We start from the raw sequence: 21,634 nt of genomic DNA, 5'->3' as shown, positions 1-21,634 counted from the left end.
ATTACTTTTTTCTGCATTATACATAAGGATCGTTAAATTTATCTGTATTTCCCCCATATTTCAACACAATAACTTATATATGGCAACATAAGTGTGTTATACCAGGGGTTCCCAAACTTTTCAGCCCGCGACCCCCAAAATAACAATGCCAGTGACTCGCGACCCCCAATATCCTCTGAGGTGACTATAAATACAGAAACCTTGCATGCAATGACGCAGACACACCAATTAAATTTGTGTCAGTGCTTTAAATGTGCCAGAAAGTATAACCTGATGTTATAAAATCAAAATGCATCTGACGCTATTGCTGCCTTTAATATAATGTAATTACCCCAGGGGTCGCAATCCAATAGAACTAGTAACTATAAGCTACTATAGTAACTATACACTATATAGTAACTATAAACAACTATTTTTTTTCAGTATAGTTATGGATAAAATATGTTGATTCTTTAAAATATGTTAATTGTTTAATAAAAATAAATAGATTTTTGGAAATCACCAGGCGACCCCCCTTCATTGCCCCGCGACCCCTCGGGGGGTCCCGACCCCCACTTTGAGAACCACTGTGTTATACAATACATACATTGATTTATTGTCCAGAATAAATATTGCATTATACACTATTGCTACGGATTTTATCAATTTTGATATCACATTATTTATTTGTGGTTTCCAACTAATTTTATGATCCAATACAACAACAATAAATTGTTGCATGTTATTGCATGTACTCTTTCTATACCTTCATTATCAGTTTTTTTTTATCTATATTATGACTACTTTTTAATTTCCCAAATAACATAACCTTTGTTTTATCAATATATTATGACAATTTGTTTATTTCAAACTACTACTACCTTAGTAACTATTAATAAGCAGCTTAGTAGTACTGAAATAAAAGTCTTAGTTAAGGGTTTGTTAACAGTCAATGGTTTGTTAATAGTGTAAATTGTACATTAAAATATGCTGCAATAATAATAATATTAATATTAATAATAATAATATTAATAAGACATAGTTAAACAGTATTTTTAAACTTATGGTTTTGCAAAAAACTAATAAAGTGCTAAATATAGGCTATTGATAGTAATACACTCAAACATTACTTTTGTTGCTTGTTCAAACAACTTATTTAAAATGAATCGAAAAAACACACTTCTTAGGTTTTTTGGGGAACAACTTAATTGTTTTAATTTATGTTCAATCTACTTAAACTTGTAAAAACGATTCATCAATTTTTGTTAGGACAACATGATGGAGCCTAGCATATTTTACAACATAATAACAATAAGACTCAGCCTATAATCCGCATTTTTACTACTATTTAACAAAAAATACTGCACAACAAATGAACACACAGACAAAAAACTATAAATGAATATAGTTACACCGTCGCAGCTCTTAAAAAAAGTAAATTTACACGCTGTTCATCCAAAACTACAAATACCGGCATGCAACAGAACAAAACATTGCCTCCCCCTCGACTCCTCAGCATGGCTTTTTGGCACTCCCCAGCGGGGGATTGGTGCTGAAAGGCTTCATTGTGTCGGGGATTGAATGGGGGAGTTTGCGTTTTGTCGAAGTCCGTCTGTTATCATCAACACAGCGCGGATTAACTGGCCTGCCCGAGTCCGAGCCATGCGCGTTATCATGCCGCAACCCTCCAGCGGTGCGTTCATTGTGCGTTATACTGATAAATGCGCCCTGCTTCCGAGCCGCTGCCGCTGACTGAACGATGCTCAACAGCTCCGAGAAATGAACGGAGGGCCCGACAGATACGGATTAACAATGTAGGGATGCTATTGTCGAAGTCTCGCATCTGATACTGAGCTCTGCGGGTTTGCATCGATGGAGAGGGCGTCTAGACACCTATAAAAGCCTGCGTTATCTTTGTTTGCTTGCTTTGCTGCTTCTTGATTACATTTTGGAGCGGAATACGTTTTTTCGAAAGGATTTAGCGTCGCCGGGCATCAGACAAAAAAAAAAAACATGGGGAACGCAGAAAGTATGGATGCTCAGCTCACAGATTTCAGGGCGAGGGGCAGCAAACCCCCTAAACTGCCCATGCCGGACCCTGCCGAACTGGAGGAGAGATTTGCAATCGCACTGGTAATTTATGACTAATATCCTGAAATTCCGGGTGGAGCGTACCGATGTAATTGGTATCATGTGCACAACTAGTATGGAAGCTGGCAGCCCACGCCAGCACACACGCCTCTATTGTGTGCGCTTGGCAGTGTGCAGTGCTTTGATGCTGTTTGCGCGTGCATGATAGCTACTAATTGCAGGCGCGCGGCCCCTTTATTGAGAATTCCATTTTTGCCTCATCATATTGTAAGCTTGCACATTATTGCGGTAGTTATGCATCTGTGTATGCTTTTTCTAATATAATTCCCTAGTCATGGCAGCGTGCAGTGTAGGCCACCGCATCCCCTGCATTTGCTTTTAAATAGGATTGTTTTTGTGCTGGATTTAACGGAATTCTTGTAGCTTGAAAAGTACATGTAGCCTACTTAATAATATCCCGACTGAGTAACGGTGTATAATAGGTATTGCTGGTTGATATTTGAGCCACTGGCACAGCCTGTCTGGTTGTTGTCTGTGATGGGGTCTGAAAAGCATCAGTGTGTCTTGATGAAGGGCTCTTAAGAATAATGTCTCGAGGGATATACGTAATATCTGTGCTGCGATCTAATTCACAATACATCTTGCAGTCTATTAAAATGACATTTGGAGTGGTACAAATATCTCCTCGGAGACTTGAAATTTCCCCTCAGCGATCAATAAATATAGGATCTGCGTTTTACCTGTGACTTCGAAGAGATAGTTCATGCGAAAATACGAACTTAATGTTAATTTACCTCAGACTCTTCAAACTTTTTGTCATTCAGCAGAACATTAAAGAAGATATTTAGCTGATAACATGGTGCTCAGCGACTAATAAAATGAAAGTCAACAGCTGCCTGCACTTTGAAAGTCAGAAACGCACATACAGGCAAAACTGAAGTAAAAAACAGGGCCCCTGATAACACATTAAGGTCATCACATTAAAATTAAAGCAAGAAATTACATTTATTTTACAAAATAATTACCTTTTACCTGTTGCATAATAATAACGCGTGAATAAACTCACACATGAGCTGACATGGTTTGTTTACCTGTGCATATATAGTATTGTGTTGTTTACCAAAATGGTGCTTGCTTGTGTGTCTATATAAACAGAAAATTTATGTTAAATCTCAACAAAAAGATCTTAATCATAGATTCCTAAAGTTTGATACACTATATTAAGTGAATAAAGGTTCTGCTATAGACTGAATGTATTAATGTTGTGAAAAATGTTCAGTCTCTTAGACAGGCCAACTATTTTAATATTTATTATCTTAAAACCTCAATGTAGACTGGGAAAATGTGCAACCATATAACCGTTTTTAAGGTATATCACGGTTTGGAAAAGTCAAGGTATTAAAACCACCAAACATTTCTGCAATACTGTTCCTATGATATATGTAAGATTTTTTGTTATTGTTTTTTTTAGGATATCCTAAGATGCTGTTTTAAATTGTAAAGAAATCAATGTTTCTGAAACAAAGATAGCAAAAGCCAATAATTCATTTGTAATTATTTAGCCTGGAATGTTTACTGCTCCAAAATATTTTAAATGTTACTCAAAATAAAATATATTCTGATTAAAAGGAGGGGAAAAATATTTTACCAAGACATTTAAAAATAATATATTTTAGAGCAATAATCACAATACAGTCATACTATGAAACCATGATATTTTTATCCAAGGTTATCATACTGTCAGAATCTCATACTAGCCCATGCCTAATTGTCATCTAAGGTTATAAAAAAATAACAAATGTATTTAGTGTTTCTACATTAATCCATATTTTTTTTGTGTGTGGATGAATATTTTGAATTTAGAGTAAAATAAATGTTATAGTTTGAACCAAAGCTAAACTATACAGTGAGATTAGGGTTAAACATTTTGAGAGGTGAGATTAAGTTAAACATTTTTTAAGAAGAAACAAATTACAGAATTTTTTTAAAGGTGATTAAAATTGAAATTTTATTCTGAGTATTGTCAGGAATCATGGGTACTATATTTGCTTTGCCTTTATATGTTATGAACAACAAGGACCTCTGTTTCAACTTTAAAAAGTTGTCTTTAATATTCACCAACATTGTAAATCCCAATATTTTAAGGTAACTTAAACCATTTAAGGAAACCAGTTGCAACAAACTATTTAAGTTCAACAACTAATCTTAATGAGTACTGTGAACTTAATCCATTTGAGTAAACAAAAGCAATTTGAGCACAGTAAATGAAGAGAACTCAAAACTGTAAAGTACTGTAAAACCCAATAAGTTAAGGCAACTCAAACTGTTTAAGGAAACCAGTTGCTACAAGCCTTTTGAGTTAAAAAAAACTAATTTATATGAGTACTGTGAACTTACTACATTTTAGTTGAAGTAACAAGGTATTTAATTAACTCATTACCTTCAACACTGAGTTCAAAACTCTTTTTAGATGAGTAGAATTAACTTTCAGGAAATTAGATTGTATTACTGTACTATTTTTGATAGAGCTTTGATTATCGTGACTGCATTATGTTTTGACAAGGTTTACATGTAAAGTTCTCAAGGGTCTTTAATTAATTCACTTAGAGTGGGTCATCTGTTACTTATCACCTTGATTTAATTTTCAGAGCGTCCCCCAAACAGACACATGTCATGTGCTTACATTAGAGACCTGCCCTTAGATCAGTCGAGATCTAATCAGTGCATTGAGTATCCCAGTTAAAAGTCTGCAAATCAGCATAACGGCTCCATGCCATGTGCGCATCATGCATGTGTGTGGGCAAGTCTGTTTGTGTCTGTATAAAGGGAGATGGAACGGGGGGAGTGAATGCAAATTGGCTAATGTTGCCTCGTTTTCTCCGATTTGCATCACAAATTCTGTCCCAGTAGTGTTGGCTTTTGCAGCCCAAGTCTCTTCAGTTCACCCTTTTCCAAGTGTTGGGCCCTTCTCCTGTGCTTTCATTTCAACCACCCAGACTGTTTGATTTCAGAGCCTTTCTCTCATTAATCATTCAGTCAAGCTTATTATCCCCAAAATGAGAGAACAAAAAGTGTAGCAGGAAAAAACACACACAAAGAATTGACAGAATGTTTCAGTTAGCTATCTCTGAAGGTTTGAATTAATTTGAATATAGTTTACTGTAAGTGTGTTTACTGCTTAATACATTCCATTTTTTGGTGTCTGATAAAAAATAAATTGGAAAAAAGTGTATTCACATAGTAAGTAAATGTGAGTTAAGTATATATAATGTATAAAAATGTGAAAATAATCGGTCAGAATATGAGGGGAATATGTTCAACATTCTGCATAACAAATATGTTTATGTATAAGGGAACAAACCTACTAACATTCTTATTAAATCTATTAGGGGTGCACAATAGCGTTTCAGCATCGATATCACTATTTGCAATAGTTACATTATGCAGTGTTGAGTCTGAAATCTGCAGTTGAAGTCAGAATTATTACCTCCTCTCCCTGTTTATTTTTTTCCCCAATTTCCGTTTAATGGAGAGAAGATTTTTTCAACATATTTCTAAACGTAATATTTTTAATGATTTATGTCTAATAACTGATTTATTTTATCTTTGCCATGATGACAGTAAATATTGTTTGACTAGATATTATTCAAGACACTTCTATACAGCTTAAAGTGATATTTAAAGGCTTAAATAGGTTAACTAGGCAGGTTAGGGTAATTAGGAAAGTTATTGTATAATGATGGTTTGTTCTGTAGACTATCGAAAAAGAAAATTGCTTAAAGGGGCTAATAATTTTGACCTTAAAATGGATTTAAAAAAATATAAATCTACTTTTATCCTAGCAAAAATAAATAAATAAATAAGACTTTCTCTAGAAAAAAAAATATAATATCAGACATACTGTGAACATTTTTTTGCTCTGTTAAACATAATTTGGGAAATATTTAAAAAAGAATAAAAAAATCAAAGTGGGCTGATAATTCTGACTTCAACTGTAGATAAATGCAGAACACATGTAATTTGTAGTCACTGCTAAGTTTAACCATGGTTTATAATTTGCATGTCATTTTTGTAAAACCTGTGAAATTTCAAATGTTTTTAAAATATTTGGCCACAAATAAATGATTATGTTTGGAGGTGTAACAGATTAATTTTACTCATTATTTATACAGAATTGATACAATTTATGCATTTATGCTTTAGAGTTTTTGACTTGTTTCAAGTTCAAATATCTACACTTCAAAGCAAAAATAAGATAATTTCACTTGTCACATTGGCAGATAATTTTGCTTGTTTGAATGAAAAACTATTCATTTTGATTTATTTCTTCTGAAGGTGTAAACAAAACCGTATTTTTACGTGATCTAAGAATTTTTGATATTTGGACTAGACACAAAACAAGGCAAAAGAAGAGAAGCATTTTTTGCATTGTGATTATTACATTTTAGACTCCCTCACATAGAGCTTTTCAAACCATCTTGTGAAAATGTAATCATATCACTCACAATATTTATTACAAAAAAATTAAATATTGCAATATCAGATTTTCCAATATTGTACAGCCCTTAAATTATAGAAGTGATCATACAAAGTTTTTAGCCATGTCCTGTTTGGCCATAAAGTGTACATTCTTCTCATTTAAAGATTAATTGATTAAATAAATTAGACATTATATTTGTAAGTGCATAAAATAGTTGAAGAAACATTGTTTCCTTGTCTTCTAAAAAATCTCTCACCTAAATTTTTACAATTTTCAACTGCCAAGAGATCATGAATGTAAGTGAAAAAATTGAAGTGTCATTGTAGTCTTTCCCTTTAGATGCCACAAACTTTATGTGTCTTTAAATAGTAAAAACGTCTTGCTGACAAATGGGTAAAATCCAATAGATTGATGGATATGATTCTTGTTCAGTATATTTGTTTGAATTTTTTTGATATATCTGAAGTTGTAACACTGCATGGTATTTTAGTGTGTAAAAAAGAAAGGGCTGAATGTGTGTATTTGCAATAGTCACATCACATCGCAGCATTTGATTATTTATTAAAGATTAAAGGATGAAAACATTATTAAATATTATTTTATATTTGTGTATAAAATTGTTTCTACAATGAGAACCATGTTATTTATGTTTAATTGCTATATTTCAATACTGTTAGACTCCCCCAAAAACCATAAAGCACTATGTATTTAACTTTTTTTTTTTGCTCTGTTGTTTTTGTATATGCATGTCATTTATTGTATCTTTTGCAGATGCAAAGAAGGGCTTGATCACCCCAGTTGATCTATTTAAAAAAAAAAATTTAATCCTCTGGTGACATTTTATTCGTATTTAAATATATACAACATCAAAACAGAATATTGCAATATAAAATTTCCAATATTGTGCAGCCCTTAAATATATAGAAGTGATCATACAAAGTTTAATTGTATTTTTTTAATTGTACTAACATCTTGTTGACAAATGGGTATAATTTGTTGGATTGACAGATATGATTCTTGTTCTGTATATTTATTAAAAAATGTTGATATGTCAAAAATTGTTACATCGAATAGTAATTTAGTGGGTAAAAAATAAATGCTAGTCATTAGTGATGAACAATATAAAAATTTGGCATCGATATGGCAATGTATGTATTCTCAATGGTCACATCGCAGGATTTGATTATTTATTAAAGATTAAAGGATGAAGATATTATTAAAAATTATTTTATATTTGTGTATAAAATTGTTTCTACAATGAGAACCATGTTATTTATGTTTGATATGCTATATTTCAATACTGTTAAACTCCCTAGAAAACCATAAAGCACTGTTTGTTTAAGTTTTTTTATATATGCTTGTAAATTATTATATTTTATGTAGATGCTCTGCATAGAAAAAAAGTCTTAATGAATGAAATCTTTCCAAATAGAGCTCTTCAAATCATCTGGTGACATTATATTCATATAGTCATACACAGCAAAACAAAAAATTGCAATGTTAGATTTTTCCAAAATCGTGCAGCCCCATTAGCTATTTTTTTGCTTAGAATTTTTTTTATTTTTTGTTAAAACTCACATTTGAATATTTGGAGGAACATTTTAGGTCTGAAGTCTCTTGCAATCTTGAAGCATAATGATTAAGTGTGTAATATACAAGTAATAACAGCTATGGAGATATTTTCCTCTAAATATCATAAATGATAGAAGAAATAGTTTAAACTGGGCTTCCTTCACTAAATCGACATGTCTTAATGAGGCACTGTAATTCAAATTTCATTAGAGTAATACTTCTTTTTTTATTCTGATGATATTCTGTTTGCAGATATTGATATTCTGTGTGAACCATGACAAAAAGAGTGTTTCTGTGCTGAAGTTAAGGCTGTTGTTCAGACTGAAATGTTATGTTATGTTATTCACCTCTGCTTTTGACTTTTTGTTGTCCTAAAGAATCATCTTTGGTGTCTCAGGAATTTACAAAATACTAGCTTTTCATCACTTTTTCGTTCACTGTGTTTTTGATAAACATGGTATGTGCAGTAGCATTTCCCATGCATGAGAAAGAACAACGCTCAATCTCTCTCTCTTCTTTCTCAGAACACTATGAACCTTCCTCCGGATAAAGTGAGGATCCTGAGACAGTATGACAATGAAAAGAAATGGGAGCTGATATGCGATCAGGTAAGAGAGTCTGTTTACAAGCAGCCTGCATTTTGAGTCTCTGAAAATAAAAGCCATAATTTATATAACCACTATTAACCCTATAACCACTAATTCATGTGATCTTTAAAGGGCCATGCCCCCCCCCCCCCCATTTCAGTTCAAGTCTACCTCAGAATTTTTTCAAAAAATGTTTCATAATGGGCGTGCAGGGAGGAGTGGGCTTGGTCGGCAGAGCAGAGGAGAATGAGGGGAGCAAACAACTGTTGTTGTTTCACAAAATAAGACACAAACTGTGAAAAGACCAACCCGGGCTCATTGTGGAAACGTAGCCCCGCGGAATCTGCGGACCGCGAAATACGTCCCGGGAGGTACGTATTCGAGCAGTTTTTGTATTCGCGGATCCGTGAGAGGCCGCTGTGCGTGCTTTTTCACGTCTTCCCTAAACCCAAACGACAGTTTGCAAAAGCCGTCCAGGAAAAAAAAAAAGCAAAAGCCTTCGTCTTTGATTTCGACCCCGTTTTCGAATCCCGCCGCGTTCTCGCCCTTATTTTTTGGATTCTGTTTTTCATCTTACCTGATTTCTGGAACCGCTCTTCCCCGGACCCGATCCCGGTCGTCCCCGCGGCCGGCTCCTCCTCCGTGCCTCCGCTCCGCCGAAGTAACGCTGCGAGCTAAGCGGACAAACTGGTAGCAGCGGGAAAGCCCTCCACTCGGAGGCGAGCCGTCGGCCGGCGAGCGCGAAGAGGAGTAGTGGAGCGGCGCCACACCGCCCCGCAGCATTCACTCGAGAAAAACTAAACGCAGCCGTACATACCTCCGGCCACGTGAATCGCAGTCTCCAGAAACGTTCGCGGGGCTACGTTTCCAGAATGAGCTTGGGTTGGAAAAGACCTATGATTTTATAGTTTACAAAGTTTAAATGCAAACAAATAAACAGCAATTTAATGTCCCACTACATTTGTTATTTGTATTTTCATACACACATAACCACAATTTGTTATATCATGATAAAGATAATCATGTTTATATAAACAATATAAATGAGGACCTCTCTCCTCCTGAATCCCCGGGTCTGAATGCAGACACAGTGGATAGCAGTGCAGCAGGTCTCTTGCCATTTCTATATCAACCAATAGCCCTGCTGGTAATCCGGAGGATTTTAAACATAGGTGAACACAGCAGCACGGATATAGGCGATGTGTCTGAATGGTAACTCAACTGATAAAAGACAAAGTTCGTCATTCCTCTATTTTCATACAGCTTTCCCGACATAAATGCATGCTGCAAACCAACAGCTTTGCTGTATCTGCCGTGACAGAATCGCAGGTAAAAACATACAACAAACCCTGTGGATCATGAAAAAAAACACATACGACCCATGCCATACACGGACACAGTCTCACCCAGTCATTGGGTCTCACAGCTTAGCAGTTCTGCCTTGCGTACGGAAAGCATGTGCAGGGTCTTCTTATAGGATAAGACAACTCTGCTATTAATAATGATGAGAAACCAACACGTCATCACTCCACTAGCAGACTTGCTCTATGTCACTAACTGCGTTTACATGGACACCAATAATTAGATTTTTAATATGATTAAGACAATATTCTGATTAAGAGTCTACCATGTAAACAGCGGTTTTCGATGAATTAAATCAGATTAAGGCCATAATCGAACTAAAGAGATATCGAATTAAGACATGTGGAGTACGCCGATATTAGCCGCACTCACCCACACACACACGTTTGACACTCTTTGCACCTACCGAGTCAGTTCAGACCATAGACCCCTGCATCGTGAAATGTTCTTCTATTAAGCATGCGGTATGAACTTCCATTAAAACAACTCTTCCAGCAGTTTAGTTGCATCCAATATCTCGTTTGTCACGGGGGCATGCCTGAATGAAAGTGAAAGTGCCAAACTGCAGTTAAAGTCGACAAATTAATAATGAAACACCCGAAATTACATGAAACTCCGGAGGAAACACGGATAGCGCGGTGACGCAATTACGTTTATCTAAGTATCTGCTATAACATGTAAAACAGGATCATGAAAGAAACATTCAAAAAGCAACTCATGTAAAAACCTTAATCTTATTATTGTCTTAATTAGATTAAGGCAAATAATTAGATTACTGATGTTTATGTAAACGTCACTGATTTTGATGCCTCCCAAAAAATTATTTTAATCTCAGAAATTAGCTGACAAAAGCTCAAAATGATCGAGTTTTCACCACAATTAAAGCTGAGAGTTGCTAATGTTGTCTTAACTGATGCTCAACACACACAAATCTTTTAAAAAATTGTAAAAAAAGTATTTGTCTTGAGGGTGTCTTGAACTTTTAAATGGCATGTTTAAAACAATGCTGACAAACCTGTTGTACACAATCTGCTTAGCTACTATGTGTCCTCTTTTATGTTGTTAATATATACATAAATGTTTGTTGTTAGTAATACAATTAAAATTAAAAATGAACTAGGCTGATTTAGATTTACTTGATTACCCATACTGAAAAGTTTAAGCATCCCTCAATTATCGAGTAATATTTTTCTCATCACAATGAAAAAGTGAACTTCAAAGCATTAGTTTTTCTCAAAGTAATATTTTTACTTTAAACCAGGGGTTCTCAATCTCGGGCCTCGAGGTCCGGTGACCTGCAGATTTTAGCTCCAAACCCAATCAGACATACCTGTGCTAGCTAATAAAGCTCTTTCTAGAAACACCCATGAAGGTATGTTGGGGCAAGTTTGAACTAAAATCTGCTGGACACCGAATCTCAAGGACCAAGTTTGAGAACCCCTGCTTTAAACCATCAGTTTTCATTTCACGTGACCACAGGAAAAACAGGTTCATTCAGTCTTTATGTATGTCCAGTGTGAATTTGATGATCTTGTCTGACATTTCTATCCATACTGAAAGCACCAGATAGTTTACCTATTTACCTATATCTGATGTTTTATGTATTTACTTTTAGTTTAGTCTAAAGTAAAACTTTACATGGATTTTAATTTAAAGTTGAACCAAAATAATTAAGTTAGTTCACTGTCTATAAAGCAATGCTTTACTTTTGAGTCAATGCTTTTTTTTTTCCTGGGTAAAATAAATATTTGGATTTTATTAAAATACATTTTTCATTTTTAACCAAGTCAAAACTATAATTTGAGTTTAATTTATAAGTTTAGATGTAACAAGTGGGATTATATTTTAATGTATTTAATGTTAAAAAAGACTCAAGTAAAAAATATATTTATTGTCAACAATAGTTTTACTTTGTGTGAATGTAATTTTTTTTCTTGACCACAATAGATATTTTTGATTTAGATGAAATAAAATTTTATTGTTTGAACCAAAGAAAAACTATACTTTAAGATGCAATAAAACACTTTTGTCAAATATGATGCTCCATGAAAACGCACATACTTTTGCTAAACTAAATACTTGGTCTATGTATTGTTTGGGGGCCAATTCTTACTATTAACTAACTGATATCTGACTTTTGTTTTAAACCTTTGTGTTATTATTTTTTGCTCGTTGATAGGAAGGAAATTTTCAATAATAAGGTAGTTTAGTTTAGGTATTGAGAATAATTAAGGCATCTAAATATGATCCTGCAGATTTTAGTTCGTTTTTTAATTGTATTATTATGTATTTTAGGATTAATACAAACCAATATACTAGTAATATGCATGTTAATAATCAGTACTAACTAGTGGGATTGGGTTTCAAAACTAAATTGCTTTTGAAAAGCCACCTTGGATCTAAAAAGCCAAAAAATGAAATTGTTTTTATTTGCTAAATATTGCTTTCTTAAGATCTTTAAGGTTACACATTTTAGTAACACTTTAAACTACTAATACACAATGTTAACTACTGACTTATTAAGATGTTGGCTGTTTATTAAAGTATGATTATTTTCTACATCCATAATAAGCAGCTAATTAATAGTTTATTGAGCAAAAAGTTTTAGTTGTTAATAGTGAGAATTATACCTTAAAATAAAGTGTGACTGAGATGTGATTATCTTTATTATGGTGTGAATAATAATAACACATTAAACAATTATTAACAACATAGATATGTTATTAATTAAATCGATAACTCTTTCACATGTTTATTTTTTAATTTTAGGAGGAGTAAAATTAGCTTTTCACCACCAGATGATTCAGATTAGTCTAGTGTCATCCCAAAGTAGTTTGAGGGATTGGATTTGTACCAGCTTCAAATCCGTTTCGGACAGCATGTACACCTGCCCATCTCACAATCTGGTCAGAAAGAATGCATGAGGTGGCCAGGTATAAGCAATCCCTAATGCCCCATTTCCACTGAGTGGTACAGTACGGTATGGGTTGGTTCGGGTCACCTTTCTGAGGCTTGCGTTTCCACTGTCAAAAGGGTACCAATGGAGGTCATGGTGTACGACAGAAAATTGAAGTCATTCTCGCTTGAGGAAATGTCAAAGTAAAGCTGGAGGCGTCTTTCATGTATCATATGAGAAGCACTTCTCACAAAACAGATGCTTTATACATATAAATACCTGTGTATAAATGTTCATGACTAACCTTTCCATGAACAGAATTTAATTATAACTGTAGATCAATGATAAAAACAGCCTACTGTAATGTCTGCAATTATAAATTACAATTAACGTTATAAATGCAGCATATATGAACACATACAGCCCCTTAGAGTCTCTGATATGTTAGCAATTAATGTAAAACTACACTCAGCATACATTTAGTCTTTATTTAGCTTTAAAAACACGCAACGTATAGCTCACAGTCATTGCAAACCTCTCATCTGTATCTTTAATCTTCACCAGCTCATGTAACCTGTTGTTAAAGTAATTTCATCATTCCGAGTTCATAATAGTCTAAAAGATTATGATAAAAGTTAAACCTGGCAGTTTGTTAATGTTTTAGGCTGCTGAAAGAATCATGTGCTCCTTTGATTTTTCACGCTTCGCTCTCTAGTTTGTCCATTTCTGAAAGGATTGGATGTCAGAGTCACTTCAATAAGAACGTGCACATTATTATCATCAGCTCAAGAAGTTTGTTATATCAAATATAGACGCGATCGCGAGCTCTCTGAAGAAAGCGAAAACTGCGCGCACTTTTACAAAACAACAACAGGGCACGGCAGATTTTGTTCTTCTTGGCTTTGTGTCTGTGCATCAAGGCAATGACAAGGTTTGTTTGAGGTCGGGGCATCCATGGCTCGTTATTATATGCATATAGTATTATGGTGTAATGTCTTAGCTGTCTATTTAAAACATGGCGGTTTATTGTTTTCATTCTGGCTAACTCCACACTAGCTCGTGACATATATCTGTAACCAATCAGCGTTCAACTAAAGGCTGATTTATACTTCTGCGTCAAACTCCGACGTATGCTACGGCGGTGACGCATAGCCCTTCGCCGTGGCTGTCGGCGTCACTGACGTGCACCTCTCAAAAAATGTAACTACACATCGCAACAACGCGTAGCGCAAGCTCTGTGATTGGTCGGCTTGGTATCGCTGACGAGTCTGGGCGGGACCGAGAGCCGCACAAATGGCGCAAGCGATTGTTTACAAGTGTGGAGTCCCGTGAAGGAGCTCCGGATGGAAAGTTTTGTTTTGTGTTTACCTCATAGTTAAAGTCGTTGCATGTCCGCCGTTTCCTGCCTCAAAATGAGCGAGTTTGAGTTACTTGTACTACCAGGAAGTGTTCAGGAAACGCAAAACAGAAGCGAAGAAACTCGACACAGAGGAACATTTACACCTCACTGCCAACTAGCGTTTCGGAAGTGTGAATGCAGACCAACAGAGACAGCGCGCAGAAGTATAAATGCACAGCTGCGCGCATTGCACGCGCCGTGAGTTACGCCGGTCACTTGACGCAGAAGTATAAACCAGGCTTAAGCGTGTAGCTCCACCTTTTGGTACTCTTTCTCGTGTTTTGGTTCCCTTTTGAAAGGGTGCCAAAAAAGTGGTACGGTTCGGTTCCGTACCGTACCTTACCACTCAGTGTAAAAAGGGTATCAAGGGTACCAAAAGGCGGAGCTAGACATGCAGCTGAACGCTATTGGTATACAGAGATACGTCATTCGCTCACGCACCAAGCCAGAATAAAAACAAAAGAATTGCTATGTTTTAAATACACAGCCAAAAGATTACACTGTAATATTTTAAAAGGAAAGGAACAAACGCGAGAGTAAAGTGCGAAAAAAACAAAGGTGAAGCCGGAAAAAACGGCAAATGATGCGCCTGCAACCTAAAACAGGAACGAACTGCCATGTTCAACTATTATCATCACTTTTTGGACTATTATGAACTCAGTATGATGAAATTACTGTCTAACAAGAGGCTATACATGCTGCTGAGGATTAAAGACACATATGAGAGGTATGCACTGACGGTGGGCTATATTTTGTGCTGTTCAATTCAATTCAATTCAGCTTTATTTGTATAGCGCTTTTACAATGTAGATTGTGTCAACGCAGCTTCACATAAATGGTCATAGTAACTGGAACAGTGTAGTTCAGGTTTTAGTGTTTAAGTTCAGTTCAGATCAGTTTAGCTCAGTTCAGTGTGATTTAAACATTAGCATTAGAGCAAATTCATCGATGCGTAGCTCTACCAATCCTGAACCATGCGAGGCAGTGGCGACAGCGGAGAGGGAAAAAAAACTTCACCTGATGGGAGTGAAGAAAAAAAACCTTGAGGGAACCAGACTCAGTTGGGCACGACCATTTTAATTTCTCCACTGGCCAAAAGTCTTGTGCAGAGCTTCATTCGCCGTGGTTTAGGCTGGAAGATGGCCTCAGCGAAGACTCGTCTGTCCCTGGAGCGTCGCTGGAATCAGACTCATGTTCTCCACTCCCCATGACCATCAGCACAGCAGCAGCTCAGGATATGGCCTGGTCCCGGATATGGAATCCTTGGGATCATCACGTCGCCGGTCTTGGATGCAATCAGTGACTCCGCATAATCTGAGGACCTCGGGATGAGTATCCCAAGGTGAAAATAGAGAATAAAGAGAATAATTAGCGTAGCTGCTGTTCATAGTGTATATAAGCAAGATGCAGAAGCCAGTGTGGAACCCGCTAGGTGATGCATTGAGTGTATGCTTTACTAAACAGATAGGTCTTTAATCTAGTTTTGAACTGGGAGAGTGTGTCTGAGCCTCGGACGTTATCAGGAAGGCTATTCCAGAGTGTAGGAGCCATGAAAGAGAAGGCTCGACCTCCTTTACTTGATTTTGCTATTCTAGGTACTACTGTTTTTGAATCTAAATAAGGACTAAATGTATGATGTGTGTAGTTTTTCTGTAATTGGTTACATATCGGAGACTGTAAGGGGCTGTATGTGTTCATATATGTTGCATTTATTTTTATTTCATATAATTGCAGATGTTACGGTAGGCTATTTCTCACTGTCATTGATCTGCAGTTACAATCAAATTATGCTCATAGAAAATTTAGTAATAAACATTTAGTTATCAACATTAAGTATTTGTGTATAAAGGATCTGTTTAGTGAGAAGTGCTTCTCATGTGAAATGTGAATGACCCGTACAGCTTTACTGTAGATGTTTCCTCGAGTAAAAATGACGTCGTCTGAAACTTTCTGTCGTACACCACACCCACCAAAAGAGTACCATTGGTACCCTTTTAACAGTGGAAATGCAAGCCTAATAAAGGTGACCCATACCGACCTGTACCGTACCTTGCTGTACCACTTTAGACACGCCCTCTGTCATGCGTTGATCCTGAAGTCATATGTGAATCGTGCGTAGTCCAACATTCTATTGTGGATCTTAGATTTTTATCCAACTGAGAAAAGACAATAAATACTGTATGATCTTGGATGGGCTAGATCTGATTTCTCCCATATCCTCACTAATTATATTTCTAAACAAGAACGTTTAAACTGCCTTTTCTAATTCAGATCATGATCCTTCTCTGTCAAAGGCCAAATGTCAAAGCTAACATAAAGCACATTTATTTCTCTGTCAGTGTTTTTGACGTGAAAGATGTTATAATACCTATAAGCCTGCATAACCTCAAATTATAATTGAGCGCAGATATATAATCACCCTGAAGTGTATATACACAGAGGCAAGTTGCTTTATGATAATAGAAACACCATGTAGACAGATTCTTTATTATTACATTCTCTACATCCACCCTAACATGTCACCATGACTACACTGACGTAAGAGAAGGAGAGCATGGCTGACTGTGGAAATGTTTGTTGAGGTGAAAGCGTGTGAAATGTCTGCTGTCTAAATAATGAATGATTATATCTCAGTGATCATTTGAAGACCAAAATGTGGTTCAGACGTTACCGGGGGGGAAAAAACTAGGTTTTATGAGGAGTTTAATGATTGTGATTTAGATCAGAGGATAGCTGAGCAGAAAAGGAGGTTTGCTTAGTTAATGTTTTATGTTGGGGAGGGGATTGAACTTGTTTCAAGAGGGTATTAAATATAAATAATTGAAATGTAACATATTTTGTCTTTCTAACAGGAACGGTTCCAAGTGAAGAATCCTCCCCATACATATATCCAGAAACTTAGAAGCTTTCTGGACCCTGCTGTCACCAGAAAGGTGAGTTTCTTTGTTTATGCTCATTTTGTCTGCTATATTAATGAGCTAATATTTAAAGTACCAGAAAAGCTCTTGCTTTTCTGCAAGGTATAAATATATTAACCTTTAATTGGGTGAATAACCATATATGGTATATTTTTAAATCATCAAAGTTCAGAAGTCTTTTAAAAACCCCCAGTGAAGCTCCAGAATTTTCCAATTAGTGCCCTTTGCTAAAGTGATACTGCTATTATTGATAATAATAATAATTATAATAATAATATATTTTATTTATAACGTGCTTTTCTAAAACCCAAAGCGCTTACAAAAAAGTAAATACAGCAAAGCACAGTAAACAATAAGATGCAATAAAAAACACTGTAAGAATAAAACATATCACAAATTAAAAACAGACCTAAAAAGATGAGTTTTAAGTTTTTTTAAAAGTGTCCAATGAACCGGCATTCCTAATGTTAGTGGGAAGAGCATTCCACAGTTAGGGAGCACGGAAAGAGAATGCCCTACCTCCCATGGTGCTGAGTTTGCAGCGAGGCTGAAGCAACGTAGGACCCAAGGCAGAGCGTCGCAAATGTAATGTGGAGCAGAACCATGAACCGCTTTATATGTTAAAATCGATGTCTTAAAATCAATAAGAGACTTGACGGCGAGCCAGTGAAGCTGTTGGAGTATAGGAGTGATGTGCGACCGAGACGATGTATGTGTCAACACACGTCCAGCAGAGTTTTGGATGTATTGCAAAATTTTGAGAGAATTTGCTGGTAACCCTCCGAACAGAGAATTGCAAAAATCCAAGCGAGATGTGATAAAAGCATGGACGAGTCATTCAGCATCAGGCCTTGAGAGGAAAGGATGTAAGCGGGCTATATTACGAAGATGATAAAAGGCCGTTTTAGTTACATGTTTAAAATGAGGCTTCAGACTGAAGCTGGAATTATACTCGCGCATGACGCCGCATCGCGTACCTCCGCTGACTGCGCGCGCCCCTCGCAAAACTGCAGAAGCTTTTATACTCGCCGCGTTCGCCGTTGTGAAATTCTTTAAAACAACAGGGGGCGGTCAAAAGAAACCCACCTTAAAATCAGACAGATAAACAGAGAAGTAGAAACTTTCCGGAAGTACGTCATATCATAATGTCGTTCAATATTTTCAAACTAATTATTTGTATTGTTTTTATAAATTATTTTAATGATTATAAGCATTTTTATAACCTTTAAGATTTTTTAAAATCAAACTTTGATGCATCACTTGCTTTTGTCCATATCTCTGACAGTTTTACCTTTTAAAGTTTATTACAATATTAATCACAAGAAAACATGAGTTGCTCTACAAATATATTTTTATTATGGCAGGGATTAAAGCAAAAAATAAAAAGTACACTTACTAAAAAACTACAGATGTATTACAAATACGATCCAATAACATACGTTAGTGTAAAAGCTATGACTGGTGGAAAAACATATTCTGTAATTGTGTACCCGGGTCTCCACTTTTGCTATGATTTCTTTAGGCTTAAACAAACTTATCTCTCAGTTGTTGTTTTTTTTCAATTTTTTTAACATAAACTTTCCTCCTTTCCCACTGCTGTTTTTATTTCTAGCAAATAATTATTGGTCATAGCTTGCTTTTGTTTATATCTCAGACAGTTAACCTATTACAATTTATTAAAGTATTAATGACAACAGAACATGAGTTGCTCTACAAATAAATGTTTTATTATCGCAAAAATAAAAGCAAAAAAAAAAAACACACTTACTAAAAAATACAGATTATTTTAGAATTAGCCCGCTCCACAATTCACACATTACTGTCTGGCTAGCTTCTGTCCTATTCTTATGCTAAAAAGGCAGTTATGGTCCAACATTCCTGACCATTATCAACAATAAAGCCCAGAGAAACAGGGCATCAGTATATCTGTTCCTTTCCAGTTATCAAAAATAATTTTGTGACTTCATTATAGTTTTGTAACTATTAAATTGTTTTTAATACAAAATTAAACAAAATACATCAGTGCAAAACCTATGACTGGTGGAAAATTATATTCTGTAATTGTGTACATTTTGCCATGGCTTCTTTTGATTTTAATAAACTTATTCTTCAGGTTTTTCCAAACTTTTTAACAAAAACTTTCTCCTTTCCCATGGCTGTTGAAATTTCTGGCCAAGAATTATTGATTATCTGGTTATCTCTCTGATCACGAGTCATAAGATGTGTGTTCAATCCTACTGTTTCGCATAAAATCTCTTCAAAGTGTTTCATATTCAACTCAAATCAGTTGCAGCGCCGCGCGCACTCTGTGCTCGAGTCTCAAAAAATGCCCGACACACCACCAGCCGAAATCATGCCGCGCGCACCCAAAGCGAACCTCCACAAAATCCGCAATGACGTCACATTCGCCGCGAACTCAAGCGAACAAGCGGACACGTCGAGTATAAACAAGGCTTAAGCTGAGAGTCCAGGAGAACACCGAGATTACGCACCTGCAGAGATGGTGATAAGATAGACCCATCAACCAAATTCACTACACCTCTTGACGTTAGAAGGAGTGCCAACCAATAAAATCTCTGTTTTAGAACTATTCAGTTTAAGATAATTATGTTGCATCCAAGCTTTAATTTCAGTTAAGCAAGCGTTAAGCGATGACATTGATGCTGATGAATTGGGAGAAGTGACAATGATTACAATGATATCTAATCCCAAATTTAAGAGGTGTTGTCACGTTTTTCTCAAGCGAAAATGAAGTTGACTGAAACTTTCTGTCGTACACCACGCCCACCAAAAGAGCACCATTGGTACCATTTTAGCAATTTAAACGCAAGCCTGATAAAGGTGACCCGTACAGTACCGTACTGTACCAGTCAGTGGAAACGGGCTATATGACCTGACCAGTTACAGCAGAGTAGTCTTTCTGAAAGGTAGCGTTTGTAGAGTCTGAATTAATAAGATGCTGCTGCAGTGTACATTATATTATAAATGTGTTTATATAATACAAATATACAAGTATTTTTTTATCTTGGATAAATACGAACCAATTGTAGGATCCTCCTATACAAAATTATAAACTTTTCAGTAGCTTAATAATTACGAGCACTTCTGGAAAGACACTTGAGACTTTGACATATAGTATGTATGACACGTATATGTAAAAGACATCCTAATGAATTATGTATGCAAAGAAATCTGACTATGCATGGCACTTAGCATGCAGAATGGCAATTGCAACAAAGAAATGTCTCCTGCATATTTTACAACTCCTTCTAAGTAATCAAAAAAACACCAGCCTCTTAAATTTAATGTCCCATCCAGAAGAACTTATTTAATTTAAAACTGCATTTGTATTGTGCTTGCATAATACTATCAAAATAAAACTAATTAATGTAGATGTTTTCAAATTGGGGTTGCAGAGGGTGCCAAGAGGGTGCTAGTAGGAGGTCGCAGCATTTAAGAAGAAGGAATGAGGGTTGGGCGAACCAATTTGGCATTGTTCGATGTCTAATGTAATACATTGCGATGGACGATGTAATCGTTAAACACAAGTGTCGATGTAGATAGTTTTCATTCTAAAATGGCATTTTAAAACCAAGATGTATTAGTGTAAATAGGACTTAAGTTTGTATTTTTCGCAAGCAGGTTGCTTTTGCGATGGGGTGGGGTGGAGGATCACGATGCCGGCTCAGCATCGTGATGTCTATCGTCTATCGACCCAACCCTAGAAGGAATAGTGTTAGTGCTGATTTAATGAACGAAATAAAATGTAGGCTTAAAGTTTTCTAGAAGTTGGACATGTTGGACTTCAGGTTTTTTAAATTAATGGGATTGTTTATCCAAAAATGAAATGCATCAACTTACTGTTTATTAACCTTTCAGTGGTTCCAAACTTTGAGTATCTTTTTTTTTCTGTTGGACATAAATATTTATTTTGAATTATGTTGGAAACTGGTAGGAATTGATATCCATAGTATGAAAATACTATAGAAGTCAATATCAAGCAATTTTCAGTATTCTTTAAATATTTTCTTCTGTGTTCAATTGAAGAAAGAACTAAAGAATGCGACAAGTGTATGATGAATAATTGATAAAAGACATTTATTTTTGGGTACAGGATCGCTACTTGCGTTACAGTACTGCAGTAGCATTTCAAAAATGTATCATTTACACACATTTATCATTTAACAAAGTACTAAAGAAATTATTTCTGAAGTTTTATTAATGAGTCATAATGCAGTAATGTACTTAAAACAAATCTGAGGAACACGCTGGTTAGTCAATTTGAATACAAGCCAATGTAAATTTGATTTCATTTTTTTGGTTTTTGGACTTGTCTAAGCAACGTTTATG

The 21,634-nt window shown here is 35.6% G+C and overlaps 2 protein-coding genes across 9 annotated transcripts in view; both read left to right on the top strand.

The window, feature by feature from the left end:
* The window catches only part of mylkb (myosin light chain kinase b), a 103,862-nt gene that overhangs the window by 50,462 nt on the left and 31,766 nt on the right, over positions 1 to 21,634 (top strand). The gene's annotated exons all lie outside the window — the stretch shown is intronic.
* The window catches only part of fmnl2b (formin-like 2b), a 59,558-nt gene continuing 39,467 nt past the window's right edge, over positions 1,544 to 21,634 (top strand). For 7 of the 8 annotated variants that reach the window (XR_015493233.1, XM_087256740.1, XM_087256741.1 and 4 more), the window contains exons 1-3: positions 1,544 to 2,112; positions 8,647 to 8,730; positions 17,219 to 17,299. Coding sequence is in view for 7 of the 8 variants with exons in the window: in XM_087256740.1 (XP_087112866.1) it covers positions 1,993 to 2,112; positions 8,647 to 8,730; positions 17,219 to 17,299 (285 nt within the window). In the remaining variant the exon portion in view is untranslated. The remainder of the gene's footprint in view (positions 2,113 to 8,646; positions 8,731 to 17,218; positions 17,300 to 21,634) is intronic. The other variant, XM_087256742.1, reaches the window with a different exon arrangement.

This window comes from Danio rerio, chromosome 6 (assembly GCF_052040795.2).
Source record: "Danio rerio strain M-AB ecotype USA chromosome 6, GRCz13ab, whole genome shotgun sequence".
Classification (NCBI taxonomy): Eukaryota; Metazoa; Chordata; class Actinopteri; order Cypriniformes; family Danionidae; genus Danio; species Danio rerio.
Note: the sequence above shows the minus strand (reverse complement) of the source record. Positions and strands in the feature narration are given on the sequence as shown.